The sequence below is a fragment of the Brienomyrus brachyistius genome, chromosome 21, assembly GCF_023856365.1.
Source record: "Brienomyrus brachyistius isolate T26 chromosome 21, BBRACH_0.4, whole genome shotgun sequence".
Taxonomy (NCBI): Eukaryota; Metazoa; Chordata; class Actinopteri; order Osteoglossiformes; family Mormyridae; genus Brienomyrus; species Brienomyrus brachyistius.
Window position 1 is genome coordinate 2,754,452 of NC_064553.1, and position 20,016 is coordinate 2,774,467.

A 20,016-nucleotide genomic window follows, 5' to 3' on the forward strand; every position below is an offset into this window, starting at 1 on the left:
TGGTCTGCCAGCGGACCCGAAATGCCGTCCAAATGCTTAAAACACACTGGTGGTTATTCTCAGAAATGGCTGGCCGCTGAAGGCATGGTTACGAGTGACGCCATTAACGGGGGAGCAGGAAAAAAATGAAATAATAATCAGAGAGCTTAAACGTGCAGGAGAAGCTGCACCGTGGGAGACGCAGCTAAACGGGCCAGAGCCGTTTCCTGGGGTGAGCCATGGAACTGAAAAACCTCCGGTGAACAGTCATGGCTTCTGATCACCATGTTCAAGGTGACCAGGAACGCCAACTACGACACGGGTGAACAGGCCCCGTGACTGCGGAGGGTGACCAAGATCATGTTAACTACGACCTCCAGCTTTCATTTGTGTCATCAGGAACACCCCCACCCCCCCTACATAAAGCCTTTAAACCTGCGGGCTCTTCTAACGCTCATTAACGTGGTGAGAACAGCCTCCATTTGCATATCTATTAACGGGCAAATCGAAAATGCTTCTCACTTGAAATGAAAGGCACAAAGGCTGGGGCCCCTATGACCGCGTTCTCCCTTAAAACGCGGCCTCCTGCTTCCTGTTAACTCTTTACACTCCCGACCTGACATCACACACCAGTACCTGCCGCCGATGCAGAGACGGGCATCATGCCAGCCCAATCGCACATGGCAGTGATCACAAGAGCAGGAGCACAGCCTGTTAGATGCCAGTTTGGTGGCAGACACGACCAGGAGAAGGCACGCTCAGGGGTACGTGGGAATGCCCCCTGCAACACGACTCAAGGGGAATTCAACCCAAATAGAAATTAACAGCATGGATCTGGGAAGATGCAGCCAGTACTCTGCCAATTAATGAGACCCAGGCAGCTGTGAGCTGCATCGTAGCCTTGGTAACAAACGCCATGAGAAGCTCTGACAGGCCAATCTAAAAAGTCAGCAGAACTAAAGATGCATTTCCCCATAGCCGTACCGCAGTCACATTTTTATTTATTTATGTTTTTTTAGCAGACAGGCTTGTCCAATGCAAGGTACAAATGAGACAGATAATTCATCACAAGTATACAACTGTCAAGGAGCCAAGGAGAATCATACAAGATCTCACACCCAACCGGCTAATGTAGAAGAGGTATCAAGGCTGCAAGCTTATGAACACTTTCGTTTCAGAAACCCCCGCTTAGTCCTGCTGGTAACAGCATGCCACTGAGAGAGGACTTGCGCTTAGTGCATACATGCTGTCGCCCCCCCCCCCCCATCATTCTCATGTGACAGGTCAGGGGTGCTTACCAAAGACACAAGGGCAAAGGGGAACTTTCTAGATTTACACCCCATAAGTGCTGCCACTTGGGTGTCAAACTGAAATGCTCACAATTAGTTATGCATCACACCCAAATGAGGAACTCCTGTGAATTCTGGTTTAGGGACCAGGTGTTATTTTTTCACACCATGAAAAAGTGTATTATTACATAATCCACACACAGGAGGTTGTCCTTAATAAAGGAAAGTGGGGAAGCAGAGCAAGGCGACAGCGACTAAGGAATTCCAGGGGAAAGTTAGTCTGGAGATGACAGGGTCTCCCACTCCGCTTCTCCTGCAGGAAGTAAAGGACGGCTTTTAAGGCAGCCGAGCCGCTTGTTGGGAGAGGATCAGAGCCGAGAGCCGGCACAGCTCGAGCAGAACGGCGCTCAGATCCGCCGCGCAGCAGTCACATGACGCGGACGTCCTCCCTGCTGGCATCTGTACCGCTGCCTCCATGACACGCGCGGTCTGGCACGACCCAGGAGCTCTGGCACTCATGCCTGCTGGTCACAGCCACCCGCCCACTCACCCTCCCTCCAGACAGGGAGAAGGCGGGGGCATCTCGACAGGGAACCCTCCCCCCCTCCGCAAAATCCCATTCAGCTCCTCGCTTCCGTTCAGTTCCATGTCCGTCTGCCCGCTGTTTCCCGGTACGATGCCCAAACACAAACATGGCACACGAGTGCCAGGCTTTCACCCGACGGCACATTCAGTGCCGCCGTACCTAAAATGGTGAAGGACTCTGCTGTGTGTGAATGGGGGGGGGGGGGGGGTACCATCCATCTCAGTTACTTTTAAATGCATTTGTAGAACAAAATTCTAAAGAAAGCCAGCAGTGGGTTCACATTCACCTTCATGGGACTTCTTACACATACTGTGTTCATTCTAAGACATAATTACCTACTGAGCACTGAGGTCAGAATGGCTATGAAGAATTCTGAATGCGGAAATATTTACTTCTTAAAAAATTGTGTGAGTGGAGCCACATTGTGACTTTGCACAAAGCACAGAGGATCCCTTCGATCACGGTGGTCACGCAGGCCTCCAGTACTTCATAAAGAGCAATCAGAACCTTGCTATGCGGGACAGGGAGGGCAGAGAAATCCCTAATTAGCATCACAGCGCCGACATTATGACTGAAGTGTTTGTGAATCGGAGGCAGAGGCGGCTCGAGCAAAGGAAACCCAGACATCCAGCCTGATCCGCAGAAACCCGTAAGAGCTGGACAAGGCTGCTCATTCAGCGGCTAAATCAAAGTTACGCTCAGAAAAGCGTCCGTCAGTCACACTTCATTTCTGACCGCAACCGCAAACCATTTATAAAGATCGAAGCATGTCGTTCACAGGCCATGCGGGAAGTCAGAGACGAAGGTTACAAGCAGCACATGACCCCCACCCTTAACCTTTAAGGCGAACTCAGCATGACCAGAAAGTTGTACGAGAAGCGATATAAAGACCCAATAGATAAATCACTAGTTGGCGAGATTGAAGCGTCCTTGCTACTGAACAAATGAAATGTCTGAACAGGCTATTCTGCATAAAAATTGAAGGATAACGGAGAATCATTCAGGTGAGCTGGACAAGACAGTTTTTTAAAAATAAGTCTTAGCTTAAAGTCAAAGGTGACCCATTAGAATAAAATCTGCCATCAGTAGGCAAATGGCCCCAGAAGCGCTATTCTCCTCAATTCAGACTAACAGGAGAGATAATGCCGTCAAACACTGACACCTTCCCCCATGGGTTCGGGGTGTCGCTCAAACTGGGTCTCTTTCGGTTCGACCCCACTCAGATTCGGTGCCGCCTCAGCCACTGGATTTCTGACATCGGAGCTACAGTATGATCCCAGTGTCGATTCGGACCCAAAAGGGCACTTTGGTCGATGGCACGGGGGACATTTAGAGTAGCTACTGAGAGAGGAGAACGATTCCAGAGGACAGGGACTCCAAACCAGCACGTATCACTTCCCATCATCCAGAGGGGATCTTTCACGGCAAAACCAGTGCAAATATGACGGACTGTCGCAGCTCTGAAACCCTGCCAGCCACAGGTAGGAGATCCGATCCCCGGCGGAGACCTGCCACTGGCCAGCTGGCGACAGAGAGGTTTACCGTCCCCGCACATGGACCCGCTGGCACCCATGCAGTGACCGGCGGAGCCGCGTCGCCATGCAGCCGCCGGCCCTCAGCAGACACCGGATCGGGGGGAGGAGGGGGCGGGCGGACTGGCTGGCTTGTTGCTAAGCCGAATCCAATCCCCGCAGGAGCCAACGGAGATGGCCAGGAGCACCCCCCGCCGCCTCTACTGGGACCGGGGGGGGACCGATAGACGGCGCCTCGGGTGCGATCTTACCTAGCTTCCCACGGGACTCCTCCAGCTTCTGAATCTGGTTCTCCAGGAAGAGGGTTGCCACGGCGAAGGCGAGCAACGCCAGGAGCTGAAACTTGGGCGGCATCATAATCCGTAAAAGCCCCATCAAACTATCGGATCGCTGCGAGTCATACCGTGGCCGATCAAAATGTATATATATATAAACAAACCGAAACCGGCGGGATGGCAGCCGAACGGAGGAGCCGGGTCGCTGGGGGTGCCCCGATCCGGCGGGTCTCCCCTCAGGCTGCAGCAGCCAGCCGCTCTTATTATCACTGTTACTGAAATTATTTTATTCACACTGTGCTTCCATAAGGCAGATCTGGAATCAGACGCGTCAGGGCTCTACGCCACAGAGACCACACTCACACCCCTCCCCGTTCCTCCGTGAGAAGGTACCGACTCAATCCCGGTCCGTTTCTGCCGAGCCCGGTGCGATACCGTTCGGTTCCGATCGGCTCGTTCCGATGTACACTTTCCCTGGCGAGTAGGCGACCGCGACGAGAGTGCGCCGTGCGCGTGTCCTCCCACCAGCGCGAGGGGTACGACCATTGGCCAGCTAAGCTCCCCGCAGGCGCACTACGCCGCGGCCGCTAGTCAGCTTTAAAGGAGCTGTAAAAAAATAACGGCAGGCGGCGATTGGCTGCTTCGGATGCTGTATTTCCGGCTGCCTCTGCTGATCTGGGGAGGGCTGGAGGAGTGCCTGAGCAAAAACACAGCAGCGATTTCCTTAGAGAAACGTTACATATGTAATGCGTCAGGGTACTTAAAACTAATGGTGGGCATAGGTAACTTTGTTTTAGTTAAGATCATTATAGGTGAAGTTTTTATTGTTTGTGGCTCAAGTTAGATCGTTAAATACAGACCAAGTTTGGAAAAAGTAACAGGCACGTAAGAGCGTCACTTTCTTTTGTAAGGGTCCTATGTCTCCTCCCCCGGGAAAAAAAAAACATTCCAAGATGGCGGGGGAAGTGTACCTCTTTTGGCTCTTGTCGATATTGCAAGCGGTAAATACATTATAAAATTGATTACAGTTTAATAAAATTATGGCGGATTTATTCATCAGATGAATGTCCAATATCGTTAGTGTAGACAGACATCATGTAGGCGTTGTTGGTGCTCGATGTATGAGATGCTTTTCAGTCGGAAGTGAAGCCGGCTGCTATGACGTGGCTCTTAATGGAGAAGTTTATGTTTAAGCCAGAACAAAACATCTTGTGTAAATGATCCGTGTAACAGCAGTATTTCGCTGTAAAATGTTCCACTGGGCTGATTAATATGTGCTAGACTTGCGAATATATATTGCGAATAAATAGGATGTTGTACGTATTACGTAAGTTAATTAGTCGAAATTAAAATGTCTGTCGGTCTGCGTTTAAGCAACTGTTATTAATGTGTGAAGTTTTACATTATCGGAAACATTTTCCATTAAAGTGGCATGAAATGGTTAATTACATTAACCATGTCCTTTGTTGCCTAAATATCGGAACTGAATCCGCTAGAGTAACCTAGTGACGGCACGCTTGTGGATGTAGTCGGCACCCGTTTGTGTTTTCTCACCTGCCCAGGCTCACTGGGTTCTTCATTAAAGTCTATTTTTGATCAGCGGTGCTGGAGACCACCCGGCGTTTTGGTGGGTGTCGTGTGCGGCGTTCTGCCAGCTGGGAATCCAGCAAACTCTGAATTTCAGGCGTCACATTTGCTTAGTGTTAACAATAAATGATTTTGAAGCTTTTCCCGTACCCCAGTATACCCCAGTACCTATTTGTCAGAAAAAGAAACGTGCATTAAGTGCGCATAATGAAAATGCAAATGGTTTTTTGCAAAATCACTAAAATGATAGTGGAGAACAGGGCTGCATCATAACCCTCACCAGGCAGGGATGTAGTGGGACACATCCATTTTAATCGTGGTGCTTTCGGGTCCGTCTAAGTGCCAAAAGGAAAGTGAAAATTGTTCATGGTAGCCAAGAAGCTGAAACAGGAACTTAACTGTGATAATTCAAGCTCTTTTAAAAAATTTCTTCAGGGTTTTCATTAATGCTTAATTCAGAAATTTCCATAATTCATTAATTTCAGCAGTATGGGGCACGGCACGGGAGACAGCCGAGAGCAGGCGTGCCGGTCGTAGCCCTGCCTGTGTATTCCGGTTCCTGCCTGTCAGCTGCTGCCCCAAGAGATCCTAATAAAGAGAGGTGATATCACAGCAGGAAGCACCAGGGATGCCCCTCACATCGAGCACCAGTTTAACGACATCATTTGTTTTGACAGAATGAGACGGACTGTGACCAGCCGAGGTGGGGGATTTGAAATTCCCGCACCGAGGTCATTTTTTGCCTGTGGTGTGGAGGGGGAGTGTACTGGGCGTCTTATTTCATTTACCGCTCCCTACTCAGGTGTCGTCCTATGGCGCCGAGCTGTCCTCTGAGGCCTGCAGAGAACTGGGCTTCTCCAGCAACCTCCTGAGCAGCTCCTGTGATCTGCTGGGCCAGTTTGGCCTGACCCAGCTTGACCCGTTCTGCAGGCAGTGCTGCCAAGAGGAAGCCCAGGTCGAGGCCAGGAAGGTGAGCGGCTTGGGTCGTCGTCTGCTTATCCTCGCATCTGGCCTCCATGTTTTATTTGCATTGGGGACACAGGAAGCTCTGCTGTTCTTTGGGTTTCCCATGGTATTTCTGCCTGAGATAAAGTGCTTATAAACCTATGAGAGCAGGTTTCCTTTTGTACTGTCAGCCTCACTGCCTCACTGCACCTTTCTTATGCTGTGCTACAGCACCCTCAGGCTGGTCTGTCGCATGACTTTCAATCGAAGGTAATAACAGGCCAGAACATTTCCATTGATTTCTAATCACTTTTCCAGTCTGCAGTGATGTGGCAGGAATTATAAGCTGTCAGTTCTGCTGTTGTTGAGTATAGGTTCTGGATATGAATGTCCTGAAGCCAGATATTCTTTGGGTCTGCTCAGGCTGTGTCTGTATTTTTTCCACTAAACCTGGTAGAGTGGCACGTGTGCGGCCCAGCAAAAATGGGATGTATAGATTATCTGTAGGATTTGTTGGGGATTGCTGTGCCATTGATCCTATGTTCCCAGTCAGCCAATAACCAGTAAGTTGAAGCATTTTTGGCATCCAGGATATTGGTGGCTGCCCCTCAGGTGCATGCTGGCGTCGCTCTCCATCCTTGCCTGAATACACATGCCGCCGTTTCACACATGGCCGTCATGCATCATCGTGTGCCTTATGGGCCAGCCGACTGTGGAGTCCTTATCTCAAGAGGCACTCCCCCTCTTGGTTCCCATCCTGAGCGCCGCCCCCTTGATGCCTCTATCTCTGTCGGTGTAAAACAAAGAGAGATGAGTGGGCGGTCAGGCCAGCTGGGCGTGAAATTGAGGCAGAACCTCTCAGCACCTGAAGTGGCACCTCTGAGAACAGTCCAGCTGCCATCCTCCTCCCCGAGTCCGCCATGTCCTGCCCAACTGGGGGGCCACAGCAGGGAGCTGTGGAAGTGATCACCCCCCCAGCCCCCATCCAGAGAACGCATCCATCTCCTAGACTGCGCTCTGCATATTGTCCAGCCCGGTTCCGCTCCATTTCCTTTGGCTCCCTTGGACTACATAAAAGGCCCATAAGATTTGCTCATTTACAGAACCAGGCCATTTGCCAGCGTGAATTGGCTCCACGGTCCTCGTGAGCCACATAAAAATGCCCATGGTAAGGGGAGGAGCAAGGCGTTACGGTGCCCCCTCCTGTTGGAGCAGATAATGGCATGCGTCGGTACGATAACGTTTCGCTGTCATCGTCTGTGTCCCGGTGCTGTGATTTCAATGGGCTGCCATTGGTCACCCCTGCACTACCGGTATTTAATAAGGAACTTAAACCTTTCCAGTATTTTGGAGAGGAGGCATGGGAATCATATCAGAGCTGGGGTCACGTTGGGCACCCCAGAGTGGGACAGCGATAAAGTTTGGGCAAACCAGAAGTGAGTCTCACGTTGACATGGTCACTGCGCTGTCAGGCAGGGGGGTTTACACGTCCCATTTTGGAATCGTGTGTCGTGATGTAGACGATGTCAATGAGATGTTGCATGTAAGTGATTGAGGAATGTACAGCGACTGACAGCTAATTATGCCTCACATAAAATTCCCCCCCCCGGCTTTTTATCAGCATCCAGCTTGGAGTGAATTTACTGACGTGGCCGCTTGTTACTTTGTGTGCTGTCGGAAAAGCCCACTGAGCATGTGTTCGAGACCGAGCGTATGCCCCAATCCGTCCCTCTGTCTCCCTCAGCATTACCCTGGTGCTATCCTGGAGGTGTGTGGATGAAAACTGGGAAGGTTCCCCCAAGTCCAAGGTGAGTGATGCGCGCTCTGTCCTGCGCTGAGCTTGCATCCTTTCCGGTGTGTTCCGTGCCCTGCGTTGTGGTAGAATTCCTGCTCAGCCTCACACACTTCACTGGGGGCAGAGGTTAACGCTCAGGCTATCCTAGGCTATAGCCCAGGGCCCGGGCAAATATCAGGGCCCTACCCCTCCTCGGTGAAAATGAGGGTCCATGCTGGAGTTATCCCAGGGCTCCCAGTTAGGGTAATCCGGCCCTTAAGAAAATAACATTCATAATGAACAACTGATTATCTGCCGTCGCAAAAATATTTCGTAAGAAGTTTAAGACCTTTTCATTGGGTGCGAATCATGACATGTCACCCGGCCGTCACCATGGTGACAGTATTGGCACCCGGAATACCAGAACTCAACCCTCCTAAGTCAAATAATCATGGTATTGTGATGCATGACTGTACGCGAGCGTATCGGTCACCTGCCCCCGGCGGATCCGCCCCGCCGTCTGTGTGGATGTGCTCCGACCCTGCACCCCCTCCCATGCACCCCCTCCCAGGTCTCTATCACGTGCTGCATTCGTTGTGACTTGTCCTTTTTTCAGCTTTTGTCAGGAGCGACAAGCCAAAGATGTTCAAGGGTCTTCAGATCAAGGTAAAGACCGGAATCTTCTGTCTGGCAGGCAGCTGCTGCACCTTGTAATACGTGTATCTGTCTGAAAATGGGCCAAGTCATTAACCCTGGGGAAGACGCACCGACTTGAGCTGCCCCCACCCACACGCAGATCCCAACTCATTAGCAGGAAAATCTTGTGCAATTCTGATTCTTACACGGAGACGTTTCAATGTCGACTTTCCGTGCTGTCTAGTTAAAGCGGTTTATCGTTCATCAAGGTGAGAGCTGACAGACTCCTCTGCCGTTATGAGGCATAGTGGGTGAAACTCATTTCTAAGCGGTCAGGCGTCAAGGCAAAGCTGCATTCCGTCAGGCCGCTTTGCCAAACCCCGAACCCGCAATGCCGTGTCGACCAGGGGAGGGTGTCTGTACGGGGTACCTGTGCCAGGCTGCCCCCCTCCTACCTGCGGATGGCCTCACGTTGGGCTCCTTTCTGAGTGCCGGGGCTCGTTAAGCAGACAGTGACAGATGAGCTCCCCCCCCCAGCCCAGAGGAGTCGCCCTGATGGATCGATGTGAGCGGGCGGAGGCGCGGGCGGCATGCAGCCCGAGACCCGGCCAGGGGCCCTCGCCGCTCGCCTGCCGCTCCTCGGGCTAATTAATTATCCGCAAAATGTACTCGGCCAAATGCAATTACCGGGGCTGTTTAATTGGAGAAGGTGCGGGAGCGTGATAACTGTAATTACTTTCATAAAAAGTGGAGGCTCGGGCAGGAACGCTAATGGAGAGCAGTGTGACGAACTGCCATTCCTCTTCGATTTTTGCCCCCCCCTGCTCCCCCAGCCCTTCAGTCGCAGCAAAATGTCTCTTAAAATACATTTGGGTGCTGCTTGCAGGGCTCAGGTGATAAATACACAGCTATCTTAAGGTGGCGGATGCACTCACACATTGACACATTTACTTTTGCGTGTTCATAGCTGTGGAAAAATCCACAGTCCTCATTTCCGCAGCAGGCAGCTGCCAGATGTGTGACTGAGAATCCAGTACAGACGGGATGTTCCTGAAGTCGGATGTACAGCTGCGTGCCGCGAATTATTAGAACTGCAGTTCAGGGCCAAGCTAGTTGTGGGATCTGAACCCAAAGCCTTCCGCTTATAGGCACCGACCAACAACCGCTGTGCTAGACAGCGCCCCAAACTGTACACTCTACACAGGTTGTCTTTGCAGGGGTGTAATGGTTGTCTGGGTTTATAATCTGGGCCCCCACTTGCGTTTAACACCCTGAGCACTCCTGGTGACATCTTCACCCCAGTTTGAAATGGGTCCTTGTGAGACATTCCCCACTGGTCTCTCTTTCCATAGTAATGGTACGATGGAGGTTTCTCCTTTTAGTGTGGGGGCAGTTGGGTTGCGCTGTGCAGCATGATGCTAATTGATGTAATTCATCATGGCAGGCTTGCTAACGCTGCTTCCGTGTGTCTGGTCCCCTCATGAGCGTAAAGTGACGAATGGTCGCTCCCAAGTAGCCAGTCCTCCATCTGACGCTGGCTGTATCCCTTTCCCCCCCCCCGCAGTACGTCAGAGGCTCCGACCCTGTACTCAAGCTGCTGGACGATAACGGGAACATCGCAGAGGAGCTCAGCATCCTCAAGTGGAACACGGATAGTGTAGAAGAGTTCCTGAGTGAGAAACTGGACCGCATATAAACGGTCCAATCAGATGGATTTAGACTGTAACCCCCCCCCCATGTCCCTGGAGTCCCTTATTGCATTTTGTAATGTCGTGATGCCCTGTGTCCCTTCCTGGGATGTGAGCACATCCACGCACCTTTGAATGAATCTGTAAGATTCCTGCCTTTGTCCCCTGTGCTGACTGGCCTCTAACCCGCAGGACAGTCTGATCACATCATATGATGCTGTGTGCCGATGCTGCTTATTTCCATGTGTCTCTCTCTGCTGTTTCGGGTCAGGCTGTATGGTTCTGTCCCGCTGGGGTGGGATCCGGCGGGAGGCGTCCCGGGCTGAACACACGTCAGTGACGGCCTCACAGTAAACCAGCCCTGGCGTGTGGGGCCTGATGTAGCTGTGTGTTCGCAGGGCGCCCCCTACAGGTGGGAGGCGGACAGAGTTTGTAAAGCAGCCATAATAAAAATGATTGATTTAACGATACCTGGCGTTTCTCACTGGGAGTCATTTACACACACACACCTTCTGCAGTTATCGACCCATATGGAATGAACACAGCTGATATGGTTTGACATTTGCCACATTGTATAAAAGGTTTTCTTAGTGTTACAGATGTGAAACCTGAACACCCACAATTGCCCTTTGACCCCAAACACTAAAATGTCCTCCAGTGTTTGCACTCATGGGCAGCATTTCCACTGAATGCCTCTTCAAAGCTTCTGGGACCTGGTAGTGGTAAGAATAGCATTTCAAAGAATAAACTTCATTTCCTCTTTCACTCCAGCGCCCCCTGCTGTTCACACTGAAAATAGTCCAACATGGCTGTTCTTATGCTATGACAGGAATGTAGTGGAAGTACAAGAAGCCTGGAGCAGCATTAGAGGATGTGAGTGAAGCTTTTATTGGCCTCCATGCTGGAAAGTGCACATTCCCCCAGCTGCATTCCCTTCCTGTTCTGTTACAGTATTAGATACATAAACAAAACCTTCATTCAGGACAGACATTATGTCCGTGAATAAATGGTCTCTGCTGTGAACGTGTGTCAATCTCATTCTGGAGAAATAAGTCAATCTGGACCTCAGTTTCTTCCCAGAATTTCACTAGATAAGCGTTTGGGTTTGGCCGTCATCCTCAATACGGACTCATGGCGGTGATTTGCTGCACAGGAAGTGATGCGTCAGCCATGACCTGCCGCATGATGACACGCTGTTAAAAATGCGCCGTTCACGGTGCATGTTAGAGTAAGACACAGCAGCTGGCATTTACACTCGATTTTAAAAAGACGGAACCGACAATGCAATAACATTTGTAGGCGACCTGTAGCGGATAAGAGGCCTGGGAAATTAATAATATGACAGCCCCCAAACAGGTATACAACAGCTTCTCCTAAACATGAGTCTGCTTCCTGAACAACAATGATATATAATACTGTGCAGAATGGCCAATATTTGTCATTACAATTACAGTGCTCAGAGTTTCACTGCTGTTACGGCAATGGAAACATTCACTGGGCAGATTTTTAACGGAACCCTTTGACCCCAGGTAAAGAAGAAAGGAAACAGCCTCTCAGCGAAAGAGTGTTTAAAGGTGTAGAGAGGAGTGTTGTTACAGGGATCAGAGAATGACAGCTCTCCCCCATCCCAGTCCAGCTGCACTCTGATCCTCTGGGGTGTCCTCCACACAGACAGAGGGTCCGGTGGTGAGGTCCATGCTGCCAGTTTACCTTTATAACGTGTTATGACCCATAGTCCTCCATTTGCTTTGGGAAGGACGTCTCCTTTCCTGTTGATGGACTCATTAGCCACACCCACAAAGTATAATTCCGCATCCCCCACATCCACATCCCAGCAGTGTTTCCCTGAGCTGAATCCCTCAGATCCCAGCACACAGCGCCATGTAAACCTCTCTGAGTTAGTGGGATATTCCTGTATCTCATTACTCCAGGTACCAGAGGTCAGATCTTCAGACAGCGTGAGCTCAACATCTGCTGTGTTTGGGTCCAGAATCACAGGAGCTGAATGGAATCAGAGAGAATCATTAGAATTCAAACAACTCCATCTGCACAGAGAGATTATGGAGCTGCTCCATTCTGACGTCTTCTACTCACTATATTTAATCTCTTTCTTCTCCAGCATCTTCTCCCACACCCTGTAGCTCAGGTTGCCCAGGTGTTTGGCCACATCAATCAGGGCTCCTTTGACCTCCTCTGGATCCCGCACTGGGCACTGGGCTCTGTAGCAATGTTCAGCAGTAACAGTAGATGTTTCACCCTCTGCCCAGATGTCAGCCCCATGGACAGTAAGCAGTCTGAGGCTCATCTACAAGGATCTCAAACTAACTCCATAATGGCAGTTTTTTACAACCATGAAAACTTGAAGCATTTCACACTAAACTGTAGGAGAGACACTGGAGTCCTTACCTTCTCTGTGTTTCCTTATATTTCTGAAAGGGAGGAAAGAAGATTAATGTCAAATTTACTAGATACATCTATACTTTAACCACTTGAATCCAGCTGCTCTCCATCCTCACCAGTAGGAATGAGACGTTTTCAGCTCCCAGCTCCTGTTCTAAGGCTCTGATGGTTTCTGAGAGGGATGATATCTCGTTTGTGATCTTCTCAATCTTCTTCTTTAGCATGTGACTCTTCTGCTCCTCTTCCTCCCTCAGTGCAGATATCCTGGCCGCTTCTTCATCCTTTAGGAACTGGTGAAGTTTCTCAAACTCCCCCTTTATCAGTCTCTCTGTGTTCTGGGCTTGAGTCTGAAATGAAAGTGAGTTTCCTCAGTGCTGTTACAGGGCAGCCTGTCCAGTGATGTCACTGCTCTTCTTACACTCTATAATGTCGGTAGTTCTGTACCTTGATGTGTTCTGCTATCTGGTTACAGGCTTGTTGTATTTCACTCAAAGCTCCCAGCTTCTCCTGCAGAGGCTTCAGTGAAAATCTCAGTTTTTCCTGCATGAATGAAGCAGCAGACATGAGGTTTACTGAGTTCAGCTCTCACTGCTACTGCAAACATGTTGGAAATGCGTATATGAAACATTCTGCAAATTTATCAGTTGGATGAGGTTCATCTGATATCACAGAAGAGCATCTTCCTATTTAGTGATTTCATTGGTGATTACAAAGACCTGAAATCTGATAGGTTGATAACTTGCAATGAATAGATGTGATTGACAAAAACACTCGTAGCTCAGCTGCCACATCTGTATATAATGTATGGATGTATGGATGTAGGTGCATAGAATGGGTGTATATATGTACATGCCAATACCCAGCACTACCTCAGTAGGAATTGTAGATATAGTAGTTAAACAGTTGATATTTATTACTACTTGCACTTTCCACAACCCACTACCCATATTTCATACGGTGTATGGGTGCACATAGGCATTATTACTACTATTGTATTAGTGCTCTATCTTTTTATATTATTTTTATTTTGTATTCTTATTCTTGTATTTTTTTATATTCTTTACTCTTGTAAACTCTTTCTTGCTATCTGTCTGGAGCTGCATTAACACGCAAATTTCCCCACTGTGGGATCAATAAAGTCCTATCTTATCTTATCATCCATCAGGAATAGATGTTAACATCCATTTTCATGTCTGCACACATGTAATGTGACGACACATCATTTTATTTCATTCTAAATATACTCAGTAACTGGCATCCAGCCCCCCTGCCTGAGATAGACACCAGCCTCACCCCCCCCCCCCCCCCCCCCCCCCACTATTTTTTAACAAAAATATTAGGTAACGGCTGTCCAACCTTGTATTCAGGGGTCACTTCCTGTACGGGTCGAAGTTTGTGGTTTTCATGCCATTTTGAATCTCGGCACACAAGACACACAGGTGTCTGATCGTCCAGACAGAAGAGCTTGAGTTTCTCATTGTGCAGAAGGCAGAGAGCTTCAGAAGCTGCTGCAGATCTCTGGGCTCTGTCCTGTAAGAAAGCCTCACATGTATTCTTCAGGGCCAGATTAGAGAGTGGAAAATCCATAGAACACCTTCTCCTGCAAACAGGACATTCCCGGGAGTCCTTATCTCCCCAGTACAGCTGCAGACAGACTTTACAGAAGCTGTGGCTACACTTCAGGACCACAGGATCCCTGTAGATTTCGTAGCACACAGGACAGGTGAGCTCCACTTCCAGCACAGAGGACCTGGCCGCCATTTCTTCAGTCCGACTGTCAGTACAATAATCACTGAAATATTTGCTCTCCTATTTCCAGTTAAACATGTTTTTTTTTTTTTTTTATAAGTTATCATGTAAAACTTCCTTAAAGGGACAGTACTGTACTATTCTGTCTGTGTTCTGGCTCGGAATCATCTCCCTATAGAATGTATCGTACTGTACTATACTGCCTGTGTTCTGGTTCAGAATCATGCCCCTGTAGAATGTATCGTACTGTACTATACTGCCTGTGTTCTGGTTCAGAGATGCAGGTCCTACAAAATTAGCACCTCTTATGACACACTGTCAGGTGTACAGGGTAAATGGCTGGATTCCATAGGAAGCTGAAGCAGGAATGTATATTTAAGTGTTTGTAATCAAAGTGTGGTAACATTTGAGAATCCGGCAGCTGCAGTCTGGTCTGACCTGCTCACCAGGCCACTCCCCCATTAGCTCACTAGGAAAAACTGCACACATGTCTGGAATTATTCTAAAAAGGAAAACATCTCATGACAAAGTCTCATTCTCACTTTGGTATCCTGTTCAGATACCATGTTCTTCTTACAGAATGTGAAGCAGGAACAAGAACCATCCAACCAGCTTGGGATTTTGTCTCAGAAACATGAAAAATATACATTTCATGTTCACATATGTGGATTTTTTTATTTCATATACAGTACAGGCCAAAAGTTTGGACACACCTTCTCATTCAATGTGTTGTCTTTATTTTCATGACCATTTACATTGGTAGATTCTCACTGAAGGCATCAAAACTATGAATGAACACATGTGGAGTTATGTACTTAACTTAAAATATTCTAGTTTCTTCAAAATAGCCACCCTTTGCTCTGATTACTGCTTTGCACACTTGCTAAACACCTCTGGGAACTCCTTCAAGACTGTTGGAATTTCAGGTGACTACCTCTTGAAGCTCATCGAGAGAATGCCAAGAGTGTGCAAAGCAGTAATCAGAGCAAAGGGTGGCTATTTTGAAGAAACTAGAATATAAAACACGTTTTCAGTTTTGTCACCTTTTTTTGTTAAGTACCTAACTCCACATGTGTTCATTCATAGTTTTGATGCCTTCAGTGAGACTCTACCGATGTAAATGGTCATGAAAATAAAGACGACACATTGAATGAGAAGGTGTGTCCAAACTTTTGGCCTGTACTGTATATCGCATTAAAACTGGTCAGTTATGATTTGGGGTTTCATCAATTATCAGAATTCATTAATTATCTGTTTTTCATTATAATTAGGCCAAAGGCGTCATTGTGACCTTTCCTGCTGTTTCTCCATGTTATGGTTCCACAGTCCTGATTTGGATTATTATTCTGACTAAGCTGAGTCTCTGAGTCTGAGATACTGGTCTTAGAGTCACTTTGCAGCAGTGAAGAAGGCCGCTTGTGTGCAGTGGGATTTGGCTCCCCCTGGTGGACACTAGGGGGATTATGCAGACTCTCCCCTTTTCTGAGTGGTTAAAGCCTGATGTGTGTTGATGTGATTGGCTGGGAGTTTCTTATTACGCACTGAAATAAAAATACCAATAATAATAAGGACACATTATTGATGATAATGAAGAATCTGGAATAAAACTGGAGTGACTCTGCATTTTGTCTTCGGAGCCTCTCAACGAACTCTAGGCTGACGGCAAGTTTTCATGTTGGCCCATCAGCCATAATTATAAAGAAAAGGGAAAACGAGTAGCGTGTGCTGAAAGAAAAAGCGCATTTTAATTTGTTCGTTAATGTTAGGAAGGAGACGTGGCGCAAATGACAATCACTGAGGACAGTTCATAGGACCGAGTAGGAGTGCAGTGAACATCATCACATCTGCTGAAATGTCCAGACCATGACCAGCAAAGTCCTTCAGAAAGAAATAAACGAAGCATTTAGTGTTACTTCCATCACAGCAGTAGAAAGGGGGGGGTCTATGAAGGATAAACAGGTCTTAGACTCTTTTTTACTAAAAAAGTCCCATATCTGGAATATCACTCTCTATAGCACATTTTCAATTGAAATACAAAAGGCGAAAAACCGTATCAGAAGCGCAGTGATCTTGTTATAACAGGAAACCACGGATAAGAGGAGTGCAGCCTGAGAGCAGAGCGGGTCTGTATGCAAAGCGGTACCAGTTCATCGCGCCTCTCAGCCTGACAGTCTCTCCTGCCCATGCTTCACAGCTCCGACTTGGCGCTCAGCGAGCTTTCGCGCGTTCCCTTCAGCTCCCCCGTGGTGGCGCTGGAGGCCCCCAGCTTCTCCCTGCAGAGGAGCCTTCGCAGGCTGCCCCGGAACTTCTCCGCTCCGAAGAGGTAGACCAGCGGGTCCAGGGCGCCGTTGAGGCAGGCCAGGGAGGAGGTGAGGCGGTTCCCCAGCATCAGGCCCCTCCTGGTCCCGCAGGAGACGGCTGGCTGGGCAAAGCCCAGGATGTAGATGGCGCGGCTGGCGTGGTAGGGCAGGAAGCAAACCACGTAGATGAGCAGCACCAGGCCGATAGTCCGGAGGGCCTTGAGTTTGAGCGCCGGCTCCAGGCGTGAGCCCCGGCGAAGGCTATGGATGATGAGCAGGTAGCAGGAGAGTGTGGCCAGGAAGGGCGGGGTGAAGGCGACAGCCAGGGAGACGAGCGCCCGGCGAGAGGCCTTCTCACGGTATAGCTGCAGGCACACCGTGGCCCCGGCCACCTCCGAGGTCTGCCGTGTGGCCAGGAGGGGCCCCATGGACACGGTGACCAGCGCCCACAGGGTGAAGCTCACGAAGTGCGCATACTTGGCTCGGCGTACCTTCAGTGACCTTACGGCATGCACGACAGCGAGGTACCGGTCCCCGGCCACGCAGGCCAGGAAGTAGAGGCTGGCATACATGTTGACGTAGAAGAGGAAGCCGGCCAGCCTACAGGGCAGCTCTCCGAAGGGCCAATGGCCCCCGGTGAGGTGATAGGTGGCTCGCAGGGGTATGATGACCACGTAGGAAAGGTCAGCCACAGCCAAGTGCAACAGGAAGACGTTGGCTGGAGTAGAAGTTCCACGCTGGCGGGAGAAGACCCACAGAGCCAGGCAGTTCCCGTTCAGGGCCAAAAAGAAGACCAGGATGTAATAGCAGCCAAAGATCAGGTTCTCGGTGGTGCTTTCCCCTCCACAACTCTCCATGGATTGGTTGGAAAACATAGCTGTGACCTCAAGTGTGGTGGAGTCCATTTTTTACTGACAGGGGGCAAATCAAAAATTAGTTTTAATACAAATGAAACGCCATAAAACTGAACATCCCCTAATCATTTTCCAATCAAAAAACTAAACCTTGCCAAATACTAGACTAATCCACTATGATCTGTGAATATTTCAGTCTGACTTCATGAACCGTTTGCTGTATTTTTTGACCCCACTAGATGGTGCTCTTGCTTTGCTTTGAGGCATGCTTTTTGAACAGAGACCACCATCTAGTGGAGTCAGGAAATAGAGTAAATAGTCCATGAAGCTTCATTTGTCCATCACTAGTCACACTCCATCCAAAGACATAAAGCTACTGACTCTAAAAGCTGGAATAGCAGAGCAACCAAACAGTGCTGGAATCCTGGCTGCTTAGCATGCAAATGTCTCAGTGGATGATTGGATTCTTGTGGAAAGAGATGGCTCTTCATTTCTCTGAATTTAAAAAAAGGTTTAATTTGAACATAACAATCATGTCCTGTTTTATTACTACTCTTGTGTCTTTTTCCAGCTGCCCTATTGTATTACAGGGAATCAGCATTCGCTACACTTGAGAAAGCAATTTAAATTTTCTGCATATCCTGCATTCACCAGCAAAAATGGGAGAGCTGAAAATGCTGGTCTTAAAAACACATCCCTCAGTGAGAAAACCTCAAGGGGGTGGGGGGTTCATCCCCTGGTCTCATAATTCCATTAGGCTAACAAAATGTCTTTCATGCTTGGGAAAAGCTGAGCTTGAAGTAACGCGTAACCTTCTGGGAACTAATCCGTTAATATCGGCATCCTCTGGCGAAAACAGAGGACGCCTGGTTGTTGGAGATCTTCCGCAGCCCTTGAGAGTCATGGACAGCATTAAAGCTATTTGTTTTAGTAAGACAATCGGTATGGAAACGAGAGGAACGTGGAGGTGCCCTGGCCTCATATGGACAGTCCACTTTTTGCAGTAGGGAGCTGGCAGGGAGCAAAAATATGGACTGTTTGGGGGTCCGAGAGGACCGGGTTGGGAAACACTGATGCAGGAAATACTCCAACAATCAGAAAAGAAGGGTAATGCTACTTAATAACGGTGCCACCCCCAAGCCAGAAATTCCCAAATTTAACTGAAAGGTGGCTGAGTTCCCGGGCACTCAGCAAATCCCTGGGGGCTGTCAAGGCAGGAATAATCCGAAGACACAAAGCAGGAGAGGATTCTTTACATCAGACTTTCTTTGGCCCAATTAGCCGTATCCTATAAATCCCTCCACATCCATGACTTCACACTGCAGCAATGTGTGACCGGCTATAGGGTTCGGCCCATTCATTTACGTGATGCATCCAAGCTGCATCGCCGCACAAGAAAACCAGACTTCAGAAAGTCTTTGTAACAAACTTAAAAAAAACTTAAGATTGTGGTAGACTTCATTAATCACAGGGGAAATTCTGATGCACACAGTAGCAAGAACGTAGTGCACAGACAATATATACAGAATATATACAGAATATTGTGAAAATACAATTAAAAAAATAGTTAAGAATAATAAATTCGGTGCACTTCATTTACCTGAAGCATTATAAATTTTTGGAATCAGAATTGTTTATTTATTGCTAAGCACTTTTACATACAAGAAATTTACTTTGGGGTGTCGTTCAGAATAATCAAGACAATACAATAAAATTATGCACATAAATGAAATAATGTGCACAGTGCGGGTAATGTGGACAGTGCAGGTAATGTGCACAGTATGGGTAATGTGCGCAGTGTGAGTAATGTGCACAGCGCAATGCAGCAGCAAACAATAGTTATTATTGTTTTCTAGACGTATTTTAAGACGTGATGGTATGGTCTTAGTATCTGAACCAAAGTTAGACTTACCGGTTCCGATGTCTCCCTGGGGGGCTTTTTCCAAAGGCTGCTGACCTGCGGGACTTTCAGCTGGTCCCACACTGGTGGGGGGAGGCAGGACTCTGGGCTTATGAACTTCGGAGAGGCGACTGGTCGGTCGGCGGTGTTCGGGTGGTGTGCAGGAGCGGAACACAGACGGGACGAAGACCATCAATCCCCACCCCCCATGGAAGGAAGCCTGCGCACTCTGGCAGGCCGCTCACAGGCGACGCGGGTTTTGGTGACAAAAGCCGCGCGGGGAGCCATGGGGTTGAACCCTAACCCCACCCTATTTTTTTCGCAAGGCCCATCTGAGCACCACTTGTACACTTGACAATGACCTGAGTCAAGGGGGTGGAGAGGAGTATGTTATATTTGGGTGAAAGGGATGGTGACCCCACCCACCACCAGAAAAATGCCAGCCACACTGTCATGGAAACCAGGCCAGACCAGCGCGGTTCCCTCGATGACGCCCCAATCCTCACCCCCTTGTCGATGGAT

General features: G+C 48.7%; 4 protein-coding genes across 4 annotated transcripts in view; 1 reads left to right on the plus strand and 3 right to left on the minus strand.

The window, feature by feature from the left end:
* Positions 1–4,256, minus strand: part of hs2st1a (heparan sulfate 2-O-sulfotransferase 1a) — a 43,797-nt gene extending 39,541 nt beyond the window's left edge. Inside the window, exon 1 of the mRNA XM_048989084.1 lies at positions 3,638–4,256. Coding sequence (XP_048845041.1) covers positions 3,638–3,761 — 124 coding nt within the window. The 5' untranslated portion in view covers positions 3,762–4,256. The remainder of the gene's footprint in view (positions 1–3,637) is intronic.
* A 249-nt stretch (positions 4,257–4,505) lies between these two features.
* selenof (selenoprotein F) lies at positions 4,506–10,761 on the plus strand. The gene is made up of 5 exons (XM_048989086.1): positions 4,506–4,662; positions 6,051–6,218; positions 7,938–8,001; positions 8,584–8,633; positions 10,168–10,761. The coding sequence occupies exons 1-5, from the start codon at positions 4,579–4,581 to the stop codon at positions 10,297–10,299; spliced, it is 498 nt and encodes a 165-aa protein (XP_048845043.1). The 5' UTR covers positions 4,506–4,578; the 3' UTR covers positions 10,300–10,761.
* A 329-nt stretch (positions 10,762–11,090) lies between these two features.
* Positions 11,091–14,472, minus strand: LOC125716607 (E3 ubiquitin-protein ligase TRIM35-like). Its single transcript, XM_048989083.1, has 6 exons — positions 14,048–14,472; positions 13,136–13,231; positions 12,808–13,038; positions 12,698–12,720; positions 12,386–12,510; positions 11,091–12,292 (listed from the first exon to the last, which is right to left on the minus strand). Exons 1-6 carry the CDS (start codon positions 14,450–14,452, stop codon positions 11,748–11,750), a joined length of 1,425 nt encoding a protein of 474 aa, XP_048845040.1. The 5' UTR covers positions 14,453–14,472; the 3' UTR covers positions 11,091–11,747.
* Positions 14,473–16,105: 1,633 nt separating this feature from the next.
* On the minus strand, positions 16,106–19,735 carry LOC125716765 (uracil nucleotide/cysteinyl leukotriene receptor-like). Its single transcript, XM_048989440.1, has 2 exons — positions 19,507–19,735; positions 16,106–17,651 (listed from the first exon to the last, which is right to left on the minus strand). Exon 2 carries the CDS (start codon positions 17,643–17,645, stop codon positions 16,629–16,631), a length of 1,017 nt encoding a protein of 338 aa, XP_048845397.1. The 5' UTR covers positions 17,646–17,651; positions 19,507–19,735; the 3' UTR covers positions 16,106–16,628.
* Positions 19,736–20,016: the final 281 nt, after the last annotated feature.

Bases quoted from the DNA above. Each gene is read 5' to 3' on its own strand.
- LOC125716765 (XM_048989440.1), bottom strand. From the start codon at position 17,645: ATGGACTCCACCACACTTGAGGTCACAGCTATGTTTTCCAACCAATCC.
- LOC125716607 (XM_048989083.1), bottom strand. From the start codon at position 14,452: ATGGCGGCCAGGTCCTCTGTGCTGGAAGTGGAGCTCACCTGTCCTGTG. The intron at 13,039-13,135 runs GTACAGAACTAC...CTTTCATTTCAG, and splicing joins AGATAGCAGAACACATCAAG to ACTCAAGCCCAGAACACAGA. The intron at 12,293-12,385 runs GTGAGTAGAAGA...GATTCCATTCAG, and splicing joins GAAGAAAGAGATTAAATATA to CTCCTGTGATTCTGGACCCA.